Here is a 23,329-nt window from a genome sequence, read left to right on the forward strand (position 1 = left end):
GTGTTTCGAATTAAAACAATGTTCTCACACAATTGTAAAGTGTCCACGTGGCTCGCACCAATTGCACAACATAGGTCCTGTACTAGATGTTAAACTAGTATGCTATGTCAACACACTACCACGAAAGAACGTCATTCACATTGGAAAACGTTGTGAAGTCATGTCTTAAAATGAATATGCAGTACTGGAAAGGGATATGGTATAATGAGAGAACAACAGAAAATAATGAGCTAGAAAAACCTCCTTGGCAATGTTCATGCAGCCTGCACTTAGAAGACAAGAATTGATACACAGTTTTTGCTCTCAGTAGAGCAAAGAACCAATACCATATTATATACAGTGAAACTACAATCATCTGTGAGACAGAAGGAAGTCGGGTGGACGTGGGCCTGCTCCACAGTACATATTACCGGGAATGTCTCACTAATACAAAACTCTGTTTCTAAGAACTTATTATTTGTTCAGAATTTTAACATCCTCTTCCCTTTTGAAAAAGAGATTTGTATGCAGTTTTTAGATTATGATCATTACAAAACAGATCAGAAATTATGGATTTAAGCAAATACATCCTAAATGTTTTGCAGACTCCCACGAGAGTTTAGCTATTATCCACTAGCTGTCATACTTTCCTTATAGCAACTTTGCTCATGGAAATGTTATATTTTTGACTGCAGGACAATTCATGCACAATGGGTGTCACCAAGCTCCAGCGCCTTCCTGTCTTGTGGTTTCTTGTCTCAGCAGACTGTTGGTAGACTGAGCTTTGAAGAAAGATCTCCTAGATTGTAAAGAGTACACAGAGATTGGTGATCTGAGGGCGTGAAGCATGGAGGTCCATACCCATTCCATCAATGAAGATAGGGAAATTAACTACTCCAACCAGTGACAATTACAATGGGTAAGAATCTGGAGGTGAGTGCACAGGAGTGGAGAAATTAGTTGAGCATCAGGCATACAACACAATACTACTGTGCTACTGCAAAAAGAATAACATCTTAAATCATCATTTTGAGACACATAGCATTTGTGGCTTGAGATTTTCTGAAATCGATTCACCAGATAATATATAAGATTCCAGTTTGACCCAGGGGAGGTGGAGGCATGGCTGTGGGTGGTTCTGTGTGGTCTAGTGATTTTGGACCAGTTATTATCAGGCAACACTGGGTGAAGATCCGACAGCATAGGTAGTGTATAGTGGTACAGCTCGGGCCATACTCAGCCCCTACAGCACAACCCAAGCCCAAAGCTCATTCAGCGTTTCCCTCCTTTGTCCTTCCCTTCTCCATTACTTAGCAATCCCCCTGCCATCAAAAAGGGCACCAATATTCAGCCCAGAGTTGGCAATTTCATATATGTCCACATGTTTTTCCTGTTCGAAGTGGAATAACTTGGATAATTTGTGATTTTATGAGAGGATAACAGTTGGAATCAGATTCCAGCCACTGACATACCTGCAACAAATAAGAGGCAACTAGTAAAGAAAGTCTTCACTGGATTAAACACTTGATTATTCTGTAATTAATTAATGAGATTCAGTTTAAACATTTTTGATAAATTGTATTTGAGACAACAAATATTCTGGATAACTCACTAACAAGATGGAAGCACCTAGTATCAAGGAGATACTTACAGGCCCTTACTAGTTTAAGCAAGCCCACACACAGAATCACTAGTGCGTCCTCTATGGTAGAAATATGATACCCTTGTCTGGAACGTAGAGAAGGCAAATGTTCATCGCTTAGGTCCTGTCAGGCGAGTGGGTATAGTAGTTATTTGGACTGAGAAAACAAATCCCTTCAAACCATAAGTTGACCCTTCTTATGTTCTGAGCAGGATGTGCTATATTGTCAGATGAGCTACTTACAATCTGCTTCTCCGTATACTTGTTAGAGCTGAGAAGATTGACGGCCTCCATGTGACCAAAGTCGATATCATGGCCGAGCAGGAAGATGAAGAGCAGCTTACAAACATATTTCTTCTTGCTGTAACCATCTAGGGCTTTGTCCCCTATAGAAACAGGACAAAGAAATGATATTCGGTACTATACACCGAACCGTCCAAAACTCACGACTACCAGCACTGCCCTAACTATAATCTGTACAGAATTCCATCGACAGTTAACATTTCCCTAAACACAAAACAAGCTATCCACCACCATTTTACAGTATAAAGTCTGAGCAATAAAAATGCCTTTAAATTATGTGTTTATCTAGCGCATGTACATGCTTCAATGACATAGCTCAGGCTACGTCTTCTGACAAGTTTCTGATTATTCTTTTAACAAGGGATTGGTGTTTACTTTTCTTTCTCTGACTGCAAATTGAGAGGAGCTCTTAAAATGACTTATGTGACAATCTCAAGATGTATTTTTCTAGCAACACACATCAATGAAAATACCTGTTTATGAACTGTATACATTCAGCAGTTTGCAAAGCAAAAATGAAATAAATGTTGTGTTATAATTCTGAAGTGTGCTGGAAACAAACAGTTTAATAGGTTCAAAACAAATAAAGCCAGTTTAACTGGGGAGGCACTAATTATAAATATTCACAGAAACCCCATTTCCACTCATTATCATTTGTGTACTGAATACTCAATACTTTTATCAGTAAAGCTGTGTGTCTGTGAAATGTTACTGGCCATTTCAATCTAAAATGTGCTGCTGTAAATGGCAATGCGCTACCATATGAGGCTTTAGTTACATGCTTAAATTACCTCTTCTCATGTTCACTAAAGTTAAGTAGGTTGCAAATGTTTGTTGTTGTAAAAAGTGGGCCATGGCTCTAAAACGTTTGGGAACCACTGATCAATACCACTGCTGCCAATACCACTCTCATATGATCTGCTCCACACAACCACACCCACTCCTCCCACTACAGCCAAACTAGCCCATCCATGCCAAGTGCACATACTGCCAGTCCATTTGCAAACTCCATGCTTCCCACCACTGCAAAGTATGCCTGGCCCACAATCCCACCAACACTACTAAGAGTGTTCCAACTTCAATGCAGCTGTTTAGCTACTGTTGACCACCATACATTATGTTAACACTGCCCCTACAAGTTGATGTGTACTACCACAACAAACGCTCTCAGAGTCACATTCTATCCACCTTAATAATGTTAAGTTTCCTGAGGTCGCGCAATCCATTTTACATATGTCAAATCTTCTGACCAGGATACATCAGCACCAACAAGGCCAAGTTCCCTAAAAGCAACTCAATGATCCCACCACTAACAGTGTCAGAGCTCCACTTAATCCATTGCATCACTACGAACACAATTCTGACCATATGCCATCTATTCCACTACTACCAGCACAGTCCTGACAACTCACCATTAATATCCTCAATGACAACAATATCACTACCAAAAACCACCATCCACCCTACCACTGTGAACAGTGTATTGGCCACAAACGAGCCGTTCTGCTAATGTCAAAAATATCCTGAATAGAAACTACAAATCTGGACACAGTCTAAAATCATGCATTGTATGCCAGTGCAATCAGGATTACAAATAACTGATCAGTTTGATTAGGAGTATCCTTGAGTGGGTAGGGCCCAGCCGGGCGTAAAGCATTACGAAAAGGCGCTCAATCGAGGAGTGCAACATTGAGGACAAGAATCCAAACCCAATTTAATAATCAGTGGGTGAAACAGTGGCCCCTACGAGCAAAAGGCTGTAACACTTTACGCCTGGCTGGGCCCTAAGCTCTCAAGAAAACTCCAAGACAAACTGGTGAGTTGTATGTAATCCTGATTCCTTAAAATTATATAAGTAGGCTCACATGCATTCTATATTTTACCCTGGCTATATTTTCCTCCTTTTATTTCAGAAACTTGTGGACCGTTAGTGTGACTGGCCAGCGCTCTTCCCTTTGGCCACAGGATTTACTCCTCCCTGATGTAGCGCTCTTTTGCAATTCACTTGAGGAAATCGTACCCCCTCCCCTCTGGCTAACACACCAGGTCGGACAAGTATATAAGTTATAGGATATTTATCTGATATTGGCCATAAGGTGCCTTTAGTTTTATAGTAATTTTCTAGAGGGCTTCAACTTTTTAATGTTTTCTTTCTTTCTCCTTTTTTTAGACAGCAATCTATCATTTATGTGCGTTTTTGTCCGATGATGATCTCAAGTACTGAAGGTCGGAAACCTGTCGACATAAATCAGTGGTTTAATGGCTTCTGACTTATTACATGATTGTGTAAAACTGCATATCGCCATTTCATGTTCAGTATCAGCTGATATCGTCGCCTGTTTGCTGTTATTTTCACTCTTTCACATACTTCACATGTCTTGCACAGGTCTTTTTCACTTACTGCACACAATCAAAATAATGTTGATGCTGCCCTCTTGTTTCTCTTTGTTCATCTTTTTAAAACCAAAGTGGTGCTCCTAGTGTTTCTTTTATGATTGATTTATTTTCCAATTGTGTGACTGATACATATTGAGACGTTGTTTGTTACAATGATTCACTCAGGTCTCAACTGTGTCTATGGGTTCTCCTGTTGTGTTTTACCATAACAATGTCTTGAAAGCAGTACATCCACCTCAACACTGTGGAAAAGAAAACGTAGGAACAAAGAGGCTTTACAGAGTGTACAATGTGTTTGTTTTAAACATGCTCAGAATAGTATCCATGTACATTCAGAAAATGATTGGGCGCATTATCCTTATCAGTGGCATGTGGCACTGAACAGTGTGTGAGACATCTGAGAATATACATTTTATGCTTTTCAAATTTAGTTGCCAAACTGGTGTTATACACAATGCTGCATTTGGTACTTCACATCAGTAATATATGAACATCATGCAAACACCAATAAATACAATGAGTGCTCTTATCTCATAAATGGCAACCACCATAATACACGTGTAAGGAGATTTTCGTCACAGACCGAGCAAGTAATTGAGTGCTGAAATAATTTAAATGTGAGTAAGATGAACTGGAAAAATAAATGAGTTGTGAATAAACCTCAATACATCCACCATAATCAAAGGTGTAGAATTTTATGAAATACCTACTTGCTCAAAGGACAGGGTGCTTCCGAAAACCGCCTTGTCCTGTAAAAAGTCATCTTGCTCCTTCTGGTACCATGCAGTTAAGCGACAAATTATGACAGCCTTCTCATTAAGTCAGAGCTATGATAGAGCATTTCTGATTTTGTGGTCAATATTTGTTCATGCGAAAAAGAATTTACAAAAGTATTCTAGGAGTAATTTCCAGACATATTTACATAAACTCTTGTGAATTCTTGAAAGCTGAAAACCTGCACCAATGCAAGATCATGGAGTGCATTAAGAAAGACACCCCTAATTTATTTTCGTGAGGTCCATAATGTTTTACTTCTATTTGTTATTTGTTACTTTGATATGGTTTCATTTCATACTAATGTTGGCCCTATTGTCTGCATGTTTCTTCCATAGGAGTTCTTCCTTTCAATGTCTTACTTATTGGCTGGCTGTAATCACATGGTACAGTGGAACTCCTCTGGTGGGGGGAGGAGTGCATGGCGGGTGGTAATGGAGACTTATGGTTCCTTAACTGTACCCAATTGCTAGGTGTACTTGCTGTTACACGATATAATATTCTTGCCATGGAAACTATGTTCATCCAATCTACTCTATTATGAAAAACATTTCATGAATATTCCTGCCTTGTACTATTATATGCTTTTGCTACCTACTCTATTATGGAAACATTTCATGAATATTCCTGTTTGGTACTATTATATGCCTGTGCTCTATAGCACGTTATTTGTCAAAACCCTAATAAAAGTCTTTTGAAAAAAAATTTTTTTTTTAATTTATTGTCTTGCATAAAACAGATTTCATCAGATGATGCCTTAGAGGAGCGTCTTTTAAAAATGCACAACAGCTTTTGGAAGCTGCAATTTCATTGTGTATATTTTATATTGAAAGCAACCAATCACCAACCTTGCTTCTGCATATATTTGCATATAACCTTGGTGTATTCTGTGGACATTATTAAATACCCTCAATCTGCTAAGTTTTGCAAACTCTTGCACATTTTTTAAACTGGAACCATTATCATCAAAACAAACTCACTGCATTTCCATAGAGCACTAGCCCAAATACTAAAGGTCTTGCGTTAATGTATCATATGGAAAACGTGACACAACCTATACCTATGGATACAAATCCTGCCATAGTGGTAGATAATCCTCTTTCCCACAACCATACTGTGGTACTGTCAAATGGCAGGCATACAGTCTGTGATTCAGGGGGTTTGAAAACTCGTAGTCCTTGACCTTAAACAGTAAGTTCTCGTGTCGGACAACATGAGTTCTACACCTCCGCTTAAAGCATTGCAGAAGGACTGGTGCAACATGTGAGACTGCAAACCACACACAGTGAGAGGTTAATTAGGGCTCCTTCTGAACAAAATGTTAGGCTGTCTACACCAGTGGCATGACTGCTTTGATATTTCACCAAATTTCAACACACTAATATGTAAGCAGCATGTAAACACCTAAATAGTCAAGTATTTGATTGCTGAAATGTAGCATGAACTGTAAAAATAACTGACTTAGCCCAACATCTACCCTAAATCACTTCATTAGGGCTGGTGGATCAGGGGGGTTTGCAAACCACACCATGTTAGATTGAAATATACTAATATTTGGATCTTTTATTTTACTTCTTAATAAGACCTTATTATTCACATTTTAACTGTTCTTGCTCATTGTCTGGTTTCTATAAAGCACAACTCAACCACGAAGAAACTCATATGTCGCATATTAGAACAGCAAGAGGATCACCTCAGCCTTTTACATAAAGCCATAATTATCAGTTGTTTGTAGGTAAAATGTGGGTGAGTTGGGTCATACCCTTAGCAAAGTCATGTTTTTGCTTGTTAAATAATAGTCCATCTCTGAGCTGTCTGCTTTGGCTACCTTATTGATGCAAGCAAATCTACGGCAAGAAAATCCCTAATAATCTGGCTAGTTGCACTACAGCTAAGTTTGCTGACCTAATGGCTTACATTGAAAATGCTAACTGTTCCTCCTTCCTCTCAGAAAGAACACAGAGAGCCAGACTCACATCCTACACATCAAAGCACAAGGACGTGATCAGCAGAGTCCCTCAAGGACCATCTCTCAGCCCCCCTTTGTTCAATATTTTTGTGGCACCACTCGCTAACATCATCAGATCCCACGCATCTCCATATATCCATCATTTCCTATGCCAATGAAACACAGCTCATTCTCTCAAAGTCCACCGCGAGCAGATCCAACTGCACCAAATGCATGATCTGCACAGCAGAAGGGATGAAAAACAACTGCAAGAAACTCAACTTGGATAAGATGGAAGTGCTGATCTTCGGGAACAAGAACTCCACTCTGGGACTTCACCTGGCGGCCAACTACGCAAGAAACCTGGGAATCATCCTAGACAACAAACTCAACATGGCCTCACGGGTGAACGCAGTCGGCTTCTCTTGTTTCCACGTACTATGCATCCTCAGGAAAATCTTCAATGTGGTCCCCACAAACACCAGGTGCACCATACCGCAAGCACTAGACACTAGCAGACTAGACTACAGCAATGCACTCTATGCCCGATTTACCAGCCACCTCCTCTACTGACTTCAGACCATCCAGAACGCCGCAGGTAGACTTGTCCTGGGTCACTCAGGTCACACACGCATCACGCCACACCTCAGATAACTCCACTGGCTGCCGATACGAGGCACTGCACAACATAGGACCAGCATACCTGAAATGCTGCCTTCACTTCCATCAACCTACCAGACTCCTACGTTTAGCCTAATTCTCCATCACACACACCCTCCGTAGCCGCAAAAGAAGAATGGGCGGCTAGCCATCTCCTACATAGCGCCCAAGTCATGGAATGACCTGCCTCCCGACATCAGGGCCTCCTCCTCGCTTCTTGAATTCCGCAAGAGGCTGAAGAACTGGCTCTTCAACTATCTTAACTATCCCCAGCAGACATCCTTCACACCTGCTCCAACACCTGGATACCCGTCAAGTGATAAGTTATGCTATACAAATCCATATAACATACCATAGTAAGTAGATGAGAGCTTAAGTGAGATTCATCCCCAGAAAAGGGTTTTTCAGAAGTCTTATTTTTCAGTATCCACCTCTGGAACCTACAATCATGTTAACTGAGGGTTTTAGCAGACAGTGCTCTGAAAATGTTAAAGTCCTTAGTCTTATGGTCTGGGAAAAGGCATTAATTGCACATTTTGGGAAGCTTGTCTATGAAGACTCATGTGTCCACAAGAATCACATGCCTTGAAGAGGCTTCTCCTGGATGTTTTTTTCCATATTCAATCCGCTCTTCAATTACAAAAGTGGTGGAGGAATTAAATCTACACTCGCAACCCAAGTAAGAGTGCTAAGGAAGGCTTTTTAATTAAATTAAGACCTTTTCTATCCGTCTGTCTTAGCTCTGTAACTCCAATTCCCACATGGGTTTGTGCTAGAAATCTGTAGTGACATGGCATGAGTGACAGGGATGAGTTTAGGGGCAATCTCACCTCATTGTTGGAGTTTTGATCTTTTCCACTGAGATGGATGTGCAAATAAAGTAGTATTGTGCTAAAGTCTTTCAAGCAGCCAGTGCAGTGAGCTGCTTTTGTAAAGCTACCATGGCATTCCCTGCTCGACTACGAGGAATGGTTCAAGCATGTGAATCTATGAAAGACTGAATGCTGGAGAACTCTGTCTTCACAATGATCCATTCACATTGTATTTACTATGACCTCATCAAACTTGCTGTTAACAAAACAGCCCTATTCTCATTAAAAAAATCTAATTGATTTAATCTATCATTCATTGCTAATCTAGATGCGAAAACATATAAAGTTGTCTTTCAAACCGCACAATAAATGTAAAACAATCTTTTTTTTAAATACAAGAAATACAGGTGTCCTGGAACAGAGCACCTGCATAGCCCTTCCTGTGGATATGAGAAGAGTCTGAAAGATCTACCCAGTAAAATGAGCTTGATAAAGAATCATCTGAGATGTGCAGTTCTGTACACCTCACAGACCATTTCTAAGGTCTGATCCAGCCATCTCTCCGACTTCAAAGGAAGATTTCTTTGGTCCCAGCTGAATTCTAAAGGTAGCAGTTCATGTGATTGGGCAGTAGCTTTCATTTGAGGCCTATGAAATTGGGTGTATGCTGGCTCCACTGAGCCAGTTCTTTAGTTATCCACTGACTTCTGAAAAAAATGCTCTGTCCAGGACCGGTTGCAGTTGACAGGGATCAGCTGTAGGGCAATGTGCAGCTATAAAGTTCAAAACAAAACTAAGCCTAGAGCTTAACAGACACCTCATTTGCTGTTTAATGCGATGAAGACGAGTTAAGGCCATCTGTGGCTGTCTTCAGTGTCCAAACCTGAGAACCAGGTAACATAGACCTGTTAAGAGTACCTCCTTGAGAAGAAATAGTCTATCAGAGGATCGTCACTCCAGCTCCACTATGTAAACTAGAAGCAACATTACAGACAATAGGCTGAGAGGCATAAGGAGCTGCTCCTGCAGACGATGTCTGGTTTTTAAGCCAGTACCCATAATCAGTCACTGTTCTGCTTTCATGAACAGACACATCTTGCAGTTAAAAATCTGACAAGCTAAGCTAGTATCTCCATAGTGTGCAAGTATGGCATGCCTCAGGACCTCAGGGACAGCATTTAGAGATTAGGACTACCTCCAGCAGGGACTAGTACAGGCCTAGTTCCAAATGGTCAGATGGGCACTTCAGTAAAAAGGCTGTTTGCAGTTTTTTGTGTCCCTGTAGCCACACAAGAGGTCAGACTCACCTTTGTAGTACACTTCTGTGTCCTGGGTACAGATGAGAGCAGGTCCTGCCCTTCTGGTCTCCTCACAGATCTCAAACAGCTGGTGCAGTCCTTCTTCTCTTCTCTTTTTCCACATCCAGTACGTGCTTAGAGGAGGGAGCTTTGAGCTGCTACATTTCTGGCTGGCACTAACTAGTGAGTGAGGGTGACTCCTGGCTTCTCCCTAACCAATGGAGTAAAGGTTCCCGGGGCATATTTACCCACTTTTACAGCAGTTCCTGCCTGCCCTACTGCAAACAATCCTACAGTGCACCTTACTCCTAAAATTCAAGATGAGGAAACCCTTTTGCCCACCCGCCTTGTGCAGAGCCTGTGTGCCTGCCCAGAGGTATGCCCAGGGAAATGAGTAGCCCCCTTCTTTGTGATCACTCGCTCTGGGTATTGAGGCAGCCTAGTTGGGGGAGCGAAGTTTTGCCTTCTCCAGGACTCATCTTAACTTTACTTGTGACAGGGCAGCCCCCTTATAGGTTAATGACATTTCTGGGTCCACCCTGGCTGGTCTTCCTGAATGAGGAAGAAAAATAACTCCCCACACCCAGGCCGAAGTTTCTGTTCTGGGAGGAGTTTTCACACCTCATTCCAAAAGTTACTTTCCCTATATATTTATTAGGAATATCACTTTACAATTGAACTGGATGTTTTTAACTATTATAAATAGTGTTAAACTGTTTTTCTAGGTGGCCCCATACCAAAAATAGCAGAATTAAAATATCAATCTGCACTCTAGTTTTATTTAAAGGATGGCCAGAGCTTTCAACAGTGAAAATAGCATTTGGGCCTGTATTACCGTAGGGACATTGTAACATTACATTTCTACATGTCCCACTTTTAAATACAATGCACCACATATAATAGGCTATAAGCAGGGGTGACTTCATATTTTTAAAAGGAAGGTTTTTACCTGTCAAAATGGGTTATTTTAACAGGTCATACTGGAGATATAAACTGTAGCAATCAGGCTACGTTGGTAGGCCTGAAACCATGTTTTCCTGTGTCACACTAGTGGATGGCACAATGGAGTACTGTAGTCCGCAGGTGGCATTTACCTTTTCAAGCCACTGGTGGAAAGTTAAATATGTCAATCAGTGATTAGTCAACTTCTACATGCTTTTGGGGTCAGAGTACATACATTAGGCAGTGAACAGTAGTGTACCAGCATGCAGAGCCTAAGAAACAGCAAACATATAGGTGGGCATGCAAAAAAGGGACTTTTCTCCCACTGCCTAGCTGGGTCTTGATTCACCAGCTTGTTCACAGAATGGTTTAGTTATTTTCTTAAAAGAAAATCATAGGTGGTGGCTCTTCCTCTTTTTTAATCTATTGAGATGCACTCGAATTGTGGTATTCCACAGGAATGGGCACTCTCCCCTAGTCTATTTAGCTCTTATGTTCAGCCACTGTGGGGGTTTCATGTAGACATTTGATTTCAAGGAACTCTCACATGATGATACAGAAATGCTCCTGGAGATTTGAAAATTTCTAAAGTAGTAGACTTTGAAGAAATGGATAGCTATGAACTTTCCAAAACATAATGGGAATGAGGCAGATATCAGTGAAAGCTGTTCCACAAGGTTGGAAAGGCTGCAGTATCCCTTGATGGGAGATTCAGATAGTATAGCCTTCTGACAGTGTGATCTTACACTTCCTATATCCTGTGGAGTCTCTTAAGATCCGTCTCTTGCTTCATGCCTAAAAAGCCAAGCTTTAGCCAAGTCTGCATTGAGGAAGCGCTTTTGGGCTCTCTGGCTCAAAAGTATAAACTGTCCTTCAAAATCCTATTCGACAAATCTATGGCAACTTCCTCTTTAGAAAAAGTCTCAGCTCTTTTGCTAACCTCCTGTGTGTGGGTCTGTTTTTAAGCAGCTCTAGAACCATATTGTGCTTTCCAGAGATCGTACTACCAAAAAAAGGCTTCAATTTCACAATGTTTTTTGAACATGGATCCCAAAGCCAGTCTTTTACTTTGTCTTCAGTAGATGGGTTGGGTTGCAGAGAAGCATGGATTTCCTCATGTCAGATCACTACTCTGCACTTTACTTTTAGATGCTTTCTACAGTAAAAAAAAGTATATCAAGTTCCTAGAGGCCTAAGATCACTACAAAAAAGTCTGAAGTGTCACTTTAGAGCAGCCTCATCATACAATAATGCTACCAGGAGGTATCGAAAAACCAGAGCCTATATTCCAGGCGGGTTTATCTCCTCTTGGTCATCTCCCACAAGAGTTGAAAGTTAAAGACTTGCCAGTGCCTGGAAATGTGTTTGATGATCTTAACTAGGTGCTGATTTTGAAATCCACTTACTAGAATGTCTAAAGAAATGCAGACAGATTATCCAAATTGGAACTGTCACTGAATGAGTCTCCTACTGCTGGTTGGTTATGAACAATGTTGAATCAAATTACAGAAGATCTGAATCATTCTGGCGCTAGTCTTTTTTTTCGCTTCTCACTAGGGGGATGTGAAGTTCAAATAATTCTTGCAAAAAGTATAAAAAGATATGCATATGTTGCAAAGTTGCACATTGGTTGGGTTTTTAAATGAAAATTGGGATGTTAAGTATTCTGTATTCAGATGTAATTTGTATTGAGTCACTTGCAAAGAGAAACTAAGCAAGGTATGCACTTCCATACAAGATGATAGGAAGGTACCTGGAATAAATTGCTTCAGATTACACATGAGAAAAAGCTAAGCAACAAAGAATCAAACCACTGATGGATCACCAGTATCACATGGTAGAAGAAAGGTAAACATTCTAACAAACTCAATTACAAGAGGTAAAAAGCAGGCATGTTATCTTAAATACAACAAGCTGCAGTATATGCAGTATAATAGCTAGATACAAGATGTAACAATGCAGGTCACAGAAAACAATTCATAAACTGAAATGAGAGGCTTCTGTACAATGCAATATGATCACATTCCTGATGGAGGAGTACACACAGCGCGGGTGATCCTGGAATCAAGATGCATAGAGTCAGGATTTGATTTGTACAAACAGGAGAGGGAGATATTCCAGCAAACACGTCTAAATTGAGGAAAAGCCTTGAATTTCGACTGCATACTGGTAGCACTAAGAAAAAAGAAATCTGTAAATGTAGTGAGATGTAGAGAAAACAGGATATGTTGCACAAGTTAGATATTTACCCTTAAATTTAGATCGAATGTTGGCCAGTTCCTTATTGATCCTCTTGATTTCTGCTTCTTTGCTTTTACCTGAATGACATAAAATACAGACAGTGATGAACTTCCAATATGTCCTTATTAAAAACACAAAGACATTTCAATATTATATCATGATCTGACATCTCTTGACATCAACCTCATTATCTAATAAAACTCTGAATCCAAGTCATTTAATTAAACACATATAAAGCCAAAGTTATTAACTATGTCAACCATCTAACAAAGGATCATTGAAGCACAACTAAAGTGAAATTGTCTATATTACGTTCAATGGAAATCAAAGCATAAGTTAAAAGCTGAGAGAATCATGGCAAGCTTTGAAACAGTCAGGGTTAGGAAGGGATACCAGTGTCTAGAAAGAAGATATGATACACTTCACAGATTTGCAAATGCAACTAAATAATTCCCTGTCTGGAAAGGTCTCAAAAAATGTATTAAATTAACACAACTGCATTATTGCAGTGGGAGGGAAATTCTGAAGCATTCCACAAATCACCTTTTTGATTTAGAGTGATGCTCTAAGTGCAAGAGGCATGCACAGATGTGAGTGCCACGCATACTAAGCAACAAGACGCATTCTTCATCTCACTGATAAGCCCCAACAAAGCCTGTGTTCTCATCAAGAGAGGACCTGGCCAGGTTAGATTTCCAAAAGGCTGGTTCCTGTCTAAAGTGGCATGGTGGGCAAAACAAAGATGAGCTGTAATGCTCCCTCAAGCAACTGCCAGTAGCAGAAATATATGCAAGCACCCCATACATCACCTCTTCAATTACAAAATACCTGATGGACAAAGCAAAGGATCTTGAAGTCAGCTACAGCATAAAAGGGATTAATTGCAGCGTTATGTTGTGCAGGTCATCCGCTCTGGTCTTAAGGCTCAACAGGAGACTTTCCAAAACCTTCTGCAATCACTGGATATCTGATAGCAGAGACAGACTGTGCATAGTCTACATGTGAAACGTCAAGAGCCACAACAGTGCTAACAGAGTCAGAATATAAAAGGTATGGAAGCAGACTGCACATTGACAAGTGAAGAATGTGGTTTTATGACAGCTGTTTCCTGGGCTTTTAGGCATGAGTGCTGACCGATCTTGTATAAAGGCAGAGGGTCATTAACCATGGTCAGGTGGTGAGAAGAGCAGCCTGGAAAAGGACAGTTTTTGTGGCCAAACACGAAGTCCTTGGTTGATGGACTGAGTTTCAACTTGTTTGTAATCATCCATATATTTGTAGAATGCTTAGACTTATAAGCATTGCTGATCGAAATAAATAATTTATTGTATGCAACTGTACAATATCAATCCATAAAACCAATGCTTACGTTTTAATAAATAAATAAAATAAGCACTGGCAGCTAAAGAATTTTAAGAAGAGTCTGACACCAGTGCTGACATATGCCGGGGTTGCCATGTATCAAACCTGTCTAGTCTACATTCCATTTCATGCCTTTTTCTTCCACTACCATACACTTCTTGTCACTTTTCATTACTTTGTGGGTTCTTTTTCACTCAATAAACGGGGTCAAAGACAACACAGACATTAAAAAACAGGGTTGACAAAACCAAGCCTTTAGGTACTCCATAAGCCAATGGAATAAAAATCTGATGTAAATGAAGAGTGAGTGAGAGGTTGTTACCACTCTTGAAAAAAACTAATTGAAATGATCTGCACTATCACAAAACGTTGCCTCTGATCCCCACTTCTTCCAATAACATAGAGGTGGTTCCTCTTCAGGGGCTTCAGGGTGTTGTCCTGCTACCTATCATTTGCCATGGAGCCACTGCTAAATAAAACAAGCATTTGCAATGAACGTCTCTCGCATTATGTGGAGTTAGATCTATTAGCAATGTAAACTCCTAACCAGACTTTTCCTGCCACATTAAATGAAAAAAAAAAAAAAAACGAGCGCAATCACGCTGTGTAAAACACAAAATTAAGAGAAAAAGTAGTCCAGAAACCATACGGAAAAACAGGGAGCCTCATATGTTTTCAGTAGTTTACCAGTGCTCTAGAGGAGGGCTAAACACCAGAAAAAGCATGACGTATGCATGCCTTTCACAAATGAAAACAAGTGGATCTTAAAAGGCAAGCCCACGAGCCAATGAAAGTGACTGACTTAGCATGGGAGTGGTTAAAATCCCCGTAAGAGAGATTAGAAGAGGGACGAATCACTTTGCGCTTGCCCCTAATTATTACACTTATAATAATTTAATTTAGCAGTTTTCATGCAAACGTGACTTTCGTGTTTACTTGAACTCAGCAATGAGACGGTCAGCTCTCTCGGCCTCTCCCCAGGCTCCTTATGACATGAGGAGACGGTTGGGCTGAGTGACATCCACCTACAGAGTGTTGTTTAAAAACACATCCCTCTGTAGAAGGATGTCTGGCATGGGAAGGGATGAGGGTGAGGGAGTGAGTACAGCAGTACAGCAGTACAGCAGTAATTGAATGAGGGGATACTGCTAGAGGGGTTGGGAGTGAGTCGAAGGTGCCTCTATTAATTATGCAGCAAGTGCAGCTGTTGGTTTGGTGAAACTGCATCTGCTTCACTATTAAAGTATAACATCTGATCCCCTGTCCACCAGTAGTTGTGAACGAGGGTAAGTGATTGTGAAAGTGAGAGTGGGTGCAAGGGTGCTTTTCAGTTAGAAACAGTGAGTGTATGGCTACATTTGTGTGTGAGGGCAACCAAGGCAAATTTTGAAAACAATGAGGTGAACCTGTTGCAAGTGTCTTCAACTCTTTCCGGGATCACCAGCTGCCACTGCAATCAGAATGGCATTGTCAACCATATAAAAGCTGCAGATAAGTCAGATAGGACAGCAGCAATAGTGTTTCTTTTGCCCAGCTCTTGCTTCGAGACAGCTGGGATAAAAATAATAACTCACAGGGTCTTCCTACCAGGCTTAACTAATCAATAAATGACTGTAGCTACTTCTTAGCAACCAATTGGCATGGAAGGGTTAGTATGTAATTAGTTTATAGTCAGACAAATCAGTTGCTTTATGAGGCCTTTTAAAAGGCTGCAGAACCAAAGTCTTATACAATGCCACTTTAGAGATTGGTATTAAGGATATATTGAAAGCACCTGCCAAGGGATGATATTCAATCGCTATAAAAAAAAATGCTGGCAGGGGGGTGTTTGATGCTTGGCAAAACATGGCAAGCAGTGAGAATCTAAAAAGTGATAGCAGATTGTGCAGTGAGGTCAAAACAATTTCTGGGAGTTTTGTTCCACTACTCGTTAATCAACAATTAGCCAATAATATTTAGGGAACCTGTTAAGGTGTGAACTGATGTTCACATTTAACAACATATATGTCAATCAAGCAGTTCTCCAGGAGTGATGCTTTGGCAGTACTCTTGACAAATGTGCTGAAGTAATACAACGGAGCAGATGGATAACCTTTTAGTAGGAGACTTAAGTGCAAACCACCATGTATATAGCAGCCCAGATTTTCAACACAAAATTTCCTTATGATAAAGCCATAAACGTTGTATTATTATTATATCAAGTCCTCCTAATTAGATACTTGAAAGTCCATTTGAAATTCATCATTTAATTAAATGGCATCCCTCTGAAAACCTTAAATGCCAGAAAACATACATGGTATAGATCTTATTAACTATTCTTACAAAGATCCAGCTATAATAACAGCCACAAAGCACAAACCCTAATGGGTAGTCATCATTTAAAGCTACAACTATTGTAAAGCCAATTTTAGGAGTTACATTGTGCACAGGAACTGAAATAACACCAGTCTTACAAGTAAAAGGCTTTCTCACTAGGGGTATTTCTTTTTGCAATGATCAGAACATTTATGTTATCACCTACTGACAGTAATAATGTAGAAGTGTGATACATAAGAACTGAGTGAATTGGCAAACATTAAGTTAAGACCTTTGTATTTTATGGCACTGCACATTTATTCCCATATATTTGCATGGCTAATTCACAACATGATGAATGCTGTAAACCAGACGTCTATGATAAGCAGTGAGGGAGAATAGTGAGGGTAAAGAGGAATTTTAGGCTTTCCCTAAGGGAGATTAGACTCAGGAGAGGACTGACATTGACAGACGGCTGTGTTAGCTCTCACACCAACCCATAGAGTGATAACATATTTAGTGTGGAACTGATCAGTGTGAAAACTAAGTGCAAGATGATGTCTACTTAAAGGAAGGTTCTTCTCAACTGATAGAGCTGACAGAATGCACTTTTAGTTACAGCTCTCATTTAGAATGTTTGTCACAAATAACCCTCAAGATTATTTGTGATCATTGTTCAAGAATTCTGGAGATCTGCAAAAGCAATACGAGTAATCAACGAAAGCCAAGAGATAAAAAGGCCTATTCACAAAGGTAAATTTACATGTAAGTAAATCTATACATGTAAATCTACTTTTACACTTTGTAGTAAATTTACTACTTTTAGCTGTTCTCCATTTCCAAGTGTAAATTGAATGCAAAGTTTAGATGTATATGTCCCCACCCACTGAAACCAGGGGCTGGGGCCAAAGTTAAGAATATAAAGTTACTATTAGTACAGGCCCCAAAAACTCTACATGCCCACTTGCTATGACGAGTCATATTTTATCAGGTTCAGCTATTTTTAGGACCTACTCACCCCTTCTGGCGAGTTAACAAAGAACCGGAGTTCTGTTCAGTCAGAAAGTGAAGGAGCAATACAGACACCTTTAAATCTTGTTCTTATCTTGTCACATTTGGTCTGTGTTCAGAGACAGAGGTCAAATGTCGGTTTGTCTTCTTACAATTACATTTCCTTCTGACTGCAGAGTTTCAAGGTCTTGTGAGTTGAACTGTCTGACCTGCTTTACAAAGAGTGTGAAATGAAAAGCTGCAGGGTGTGAACTGTACAAACATTTCAAAATATATTTCAGTAGTTGTAAAAGCTCATTTCTACTGTACTTCTGTGTGATGAAAAAAATATTTTAATAGGATGAAGCCAAATTAGAACACTTTACTTGGTGATGTGCAAATGATGCATATGCTTTCTGAAACCCAATTTTCAGAGATTATTGTTAAACACTATGGGCCTGATTCCAACTTTGGCGAGGGAGAGGGGGATTAATCCGTCCCAAATGTGACGGATATCCTGCCCACTGTATTAGGAGTTCCATAGGATATAATGGACTCATAATACGGCGGGCGGGATATCCGTCATATTTGGGACGGCTTAACCCCCTCCGCCAAAGTTGTAATCAGGCCCTATATATTTTTATCAGAAGAGCTGAAAGTTAGTGGGAAGGTTGTTGGACATTTGTAGGAAATGTACTGCCTGTAAATGACAGTGCCCTACCACATCATGCTTTAGTAATATATTTATTAAAAGTGAGTGTTTGAATCTAAACGGAGAAACACTCCTGCCCTAATGGTAATGTTATTAGTAAACTAAGAGGCAAGTCAGGGATCTTGTGTACCCTATATGTGGGCTACCTTCTTATTATACACGTTTAGACTGTTTAATTAAACAAAAGAGTTTTTTGTATAGTAGAAATAGAAATGCTGAGCTCACATATTTGAAGGTGCACTCCTATGTGGGAAGGAAATGAAAGAAAAGGTGACTCTTAAAAAATATATAGTTGCCTAAGATCACACAATTTGAGTTCCGTTTACGGTTCAAGTACATTACAGTTAGGGCGAATAGATTATTCAAGTTTCTCTACCTGAAGATCTAGTAAAAAATTTAGGATTTTGAGAGGCCTATAGTAACTTTTCAGAGGTAGGCAGAGGTCTCTGCCACCGGGGTGGTGATCTCCTGTGGAGATGTCATTATGGTAAGGTATTGGGAAATTTTAAAAAGTTGAATAAACTTTAAAACAAATAGTTAAAATAGTTTTAAGTTAAATATTAATGCAAAATATTTTTATATATGTGTTTAAAAATTAGGACAAAAATAATACACCACTATTTCTTAATTTTGAATTAGAATGTAACAAATTTAAATATATTAAAGATGTATTTAAAAAAAAATACCCACCAAAAGTGAGATGTTTATATTTATTATGTAGCAAAAATGACGAAATATTATATAAAATTACATCAAATTACTTTAAGGGATGCTGGACTGGGTAAACAAAACTGCCTTCCCTATACTTGATGGTGCCTTAAGGTGCACTGTGGTAGTAGAACCTTTTGTTAGCAGGTCTGTTTTTAGCTGAAATTAAGCTACCGGCAGCTTGAAGACCACTCCAAACTCTCAAACTTCTGCATCACTTGTTTGGTTCTGTATAGTTGCTTGTTGCCCAAACGTGCAATTCATGGGCACCAAGGTCATGCAGGCTTCTCTCTCCAAAACACTTTCTGCTGATGAAGCAAACCTAATTTCTAGACTGGTGAAAGCACTGATGGCTGCCTACAGACATCAGCACAGTTGGCTTTGAACTGCAATATCCTTGACATTCAACGGAAAAAAAGTGAAATTGAAGCCTAACACATGAGTCAGAAGGTCTACTGTAAAGCACTGTGTAAGCGAGGAGGTGGGGGTGAGCCACCAACTGCATCATTGCAATGGTATTTTATCTTCAAAGTGAACAGACCACCCACTCCCTGTGAAAACTAAACCCAAAACACAAGAACATTTACATGTAACAAAAACATATATGTGCAACTCTAAGACAACAGGTAATTAATGCATGGCTACCAAGATTTCTGTGTGTATATATATATGCAACATTCTTTTCTCTTATATCTCTGCTTTCAGGAATATAAAGTTCTGTGTATGACAATGTGGTGTAATACAATATAAAAAATACAACAGCCAGAATGCAGTGGAATAGGAAATGACTGAATTAACTAACCCATGGCAAGGCACAAGTGGACAAATCAAGCTATGACTGAAACTGTCCAGCATCAGGTTCATGCTAACTTTCTCATTTATGTCGTAGCTGCCTATTTATTTGGAAACGTGAAAAAACAAAATTGAAGTAAAAGGAGACCCTAATTATTTTTCCAACATATGTAATACAGACATCTTAACTTGCTCTGTGCCAGTTGTGGGCATCCAATCCTGTTTTTTATTTGGATTGTAAGCCTTGTCTTGCTTAGCTTAATAGAAATAAAGAACCACAAGTACTAAAATACAAACTGACAAGATTTGATAAACTACTTCAACACAAGAATCATTAATACTCGATGTATGTGTGTGCGCCAGTTTTTTATGTTTGTAACTACTGTGCTTCTGGAAACCACGACACCTATAGCTGCTGGAACAATGGTGTACTTCCAAATATCATCCATGGTCTTTGGAAGTGCCAATATTTTCATTGTCACTCTCCTTTTCAATGTTAACATGTATATCCTTCTTGCATAAAGCAAATAAAAATGTAATAGCCTTTCTAAATAATGATTTGTTGTTTTTAATATGTCACTGTTACAGGAAATTTAGAAAATGCACATGAAAATATAATGCAACAATAGACAGTCGCAGAAAGCGCTACGCAGATGTATGAAATAAAAGAACACTGCAGCCCCAAATCCAATGCTGACCGGAATAAGGTGAAAAGTTCACATGAGGATACTGAAATAAGGAACCTGAAAAGATTACAGTTAAAAGCTAAATCGTGTTTAGCAAACATTTAGGTATTTATGACTTTAGGCAAGCAGGCTCACTGGCATGTACTTTGTGTTTCCCAATAGACTGCAAACCCGATGAGACAATGAGTGCAGGAAATCTAATTAGCTCAGACAACACGGAGGTCTTTGGGTTACAATGATAAGGTACACATGGTATTGAAATTGCATTTGCTGTAGAAATGTATGTATCCAAGAGTGAAAAATTTTCAATTTGAGGAACATTGTTAAAGCCACAAGTAAAGAATGTGCAGAAGATTAGTTTAGAGTTAAGGGGTTACGAGGTGTATTCCTGTTTCCATCTATGACCGGCCAGTCAATTATTATCTACTGCCTTGTAAAAAAAGCATTAAATTGATTTTGTATATAAGAGGCTGCATGTGCCACAGCAACTTGAGACCCACTGACTGCCTGAATGAGGAAGGTTGAGCTCCCTTCCGAAACAATAAAGGACTGTCTTTTCATTGCCAAAGAAGAGTTTGTCTTTTTTCCATGTTTAAGTTTTTATTTACCCAGCAACAATTGGCGAGCCAACCAGGAGGTCTCATTCTTGTTTTCATCTAACTGCTGACACCAGAGGACAACTACCCCGCTGCATAGATTATTGCACATCTTTGACTGGGTAAACAGGTGCCGTGGTTACAGAAGTTCTGTGTGTGCATAGTGGCAAGGAAAGAGTCCAGGGATTGCCGTCTTTTAAAGGTGAGGGAAAATGCAGACAACATTTCATGCTCCTTATTTACTATATGATTTATTTTCCTTGGCAGTGGTAAACACAGATGCAGACATATAAGGTTATAAGAGACATAAGGATATCACATGAAAGATTGTGTACATGTTGCACAATATCAGGAAAGATGCTACATAAGTGGTTCACTTGTTCCTAGCAACGAGTGAGAAGTGGTCAATGTGGGAATTTTCAATTCGGAGGGAGACGATGTTTCTTGTTGACAGAGAGGGAAAGCTGATGTTGCTAAACTTTACCTCCCGATAAGACTTTAACACTCAAAGTACTGTCCTGGACCTAATGTTTGGAAGTCATACCAGGGTGTGAGAGACGCACAGTTCGAAAGGGTTATCTATTCTGAGCGCGGAGAAAAGTGACCAGGGGTGACCAGTTGCATTTAGCATTTTAGAATAGAATATTGTTGAATAATTGGGTGCTGCATAACTGGTAACTTGTTATTCCTAACAACTAGTTAGGGGAGTCAATTTATGTAATTCGAAGTTGGGGGTTGCCAATGTATGTCTAATAAGTCGACATAGAGGGACAGCAAGAAGGCTGTTGTTAAAATGTACCTCTAAGTGCAATCTGGACACACAAATTACTACCCTGGAACTAATATCCAGAAGTCACTCTATGGTCTGAGGGGTGCATAGTTTGACAAGGTTATACTCTCTAGACGCATAGCGAAGTGACTAGCGGTTTCCGGTTGTATTTACCATTTCGATTTAGAAAAAATGGTGATTCATACTTAGGAAACAGTTGATGTGTTCATATTGTTTTTATGCTGATGGTGAGTGTGTGTGTGTGTGTGTGTGTGTGTGTGTATAAATGAAGTGGCTACTGCGTGATGTTGATGTGTAATGTTGTATAGTGTTCTTTTAATGTGTATTGTACAATTGACAAAGACACAAAATTGCACATTTTTCCTATCTTTAAAAATATTTGTCTAAGTTTTAAAAGAGGAGCAATTCTTGAACGTTAAATGTAGACATATTGGGAAGACGAGTAAGTATGGAGACTCCATTAGCACACATGCATAAGTTTTTTTCCACAATCAGAGAAAATAACAACAATATTGTTTAGATTGGTCTAAAGCCACTGAAAAACATACGTATCCCTGACCAAAGGGAGGGACATTCAATTATAAAATAATTGCGCATATTGTTACATACGTTAGGAGTAACTGTGAGGGAACCAAATTACAAACAAGAGAAACTATTCTAACCCTGTGGCAAGTATTTTGTGAAAAATCTCAGGACCCCTTAAAAAATAATACCCCTAATACCTCATCTGTTTTTCCACCCCCATACGATTCTATGAGTACCCCTACCAAGGTACCCAGTATATACCCACTGGTGCAGCTACAAGAACCCCGAAATTGAGACCCCTTTACAATCCCCAAAAGCTACCTCTGTTGCTTCACAAATGCCAAAGCTGAAATATGTGAACACACCTAGGCAGCAAGCAAAGCTAAATGAATCTCAGTTTTCAGGACAATTAGAAGCAGAGTTCACCCTACGTTTAGACCCAGCCTCTCCCGAGGAGGACAGGAGTGAAGAACAAAGTTCATGGGATAGTGACCAGGCAGGTGCTTCATCAGCAACATCGCATTTGTTGCAGCAGAGAGACACAACAGGAAAGATAGTTAGGGAACAAATGTCTACCTCACAGCGAAGAAATGCAGATGATGTTAGGTGGAGGGACTATGTGAACAGGAGAAGTTTTCCGGAGATAGGAAAGCTCGTGCGACAGAGACTGCAATTTCAGAGAATGCATGGCCAACCAGACCATGGGATGGGATCTTGTGAAGCTATGAGAGGTCTGACAATACATGACAGATCAGTGCAGCAGATGAGTATTCAATCAGCCTTGCACAGTGCAGATCTCACCCTTAGTGCAAAAGGAGAGACTAGCTAGCACAGTGTTGTGCCATATGTAGAGAATTTAGTGGATTGGACTTAATGA

General features: G+C 39.7%; 1 protein-coding gene across 2 annotated transcripts in view; it reads right to left on the reverse strand.

Annotated features, from left to right (window-relative positions):
* AP2A1 (adaptor related protein complex 2 subunit alpha 1) overlaps positions 1–23,329 on the reverse strand; it is a 194,314-nt gene that overhangs the window by 145,579 nt on the left and 25,406 nt on the right. For both annotated transcript variants that reach the window (XM_069200922.1, XM_069200923.1), the window contains exons 2-3: positions 13,005–13,073; positions 1,865–2,007 (exon numbers count right to left, since the gene is read on the reverse strand). In XM_069200922.1, the coding sequence (XP_069057023.1) occupies positions 1,865–2,007; positions 13,005–13,073 (212 nt within the window). The remainder of the gene's footprint in view (positions 1–1,864; positions 2,008–13,004; positions 13,074–23,329) is intronic.

This window comes from Pleurodeles waltl, chromosome 7 (assembly GCF_031143425.1).
Source record: "Pleurodeles waltl isolate 20211129_DDA chromosome 7, aPleWal1.hap1.20221129, whole genome shotgun sequence".
NCBI lineage: Eukaryota > Metazoa > Chordata > Amphibia > Caudata > Salamandridae > Pleurodeles > Pleurodeles waltl.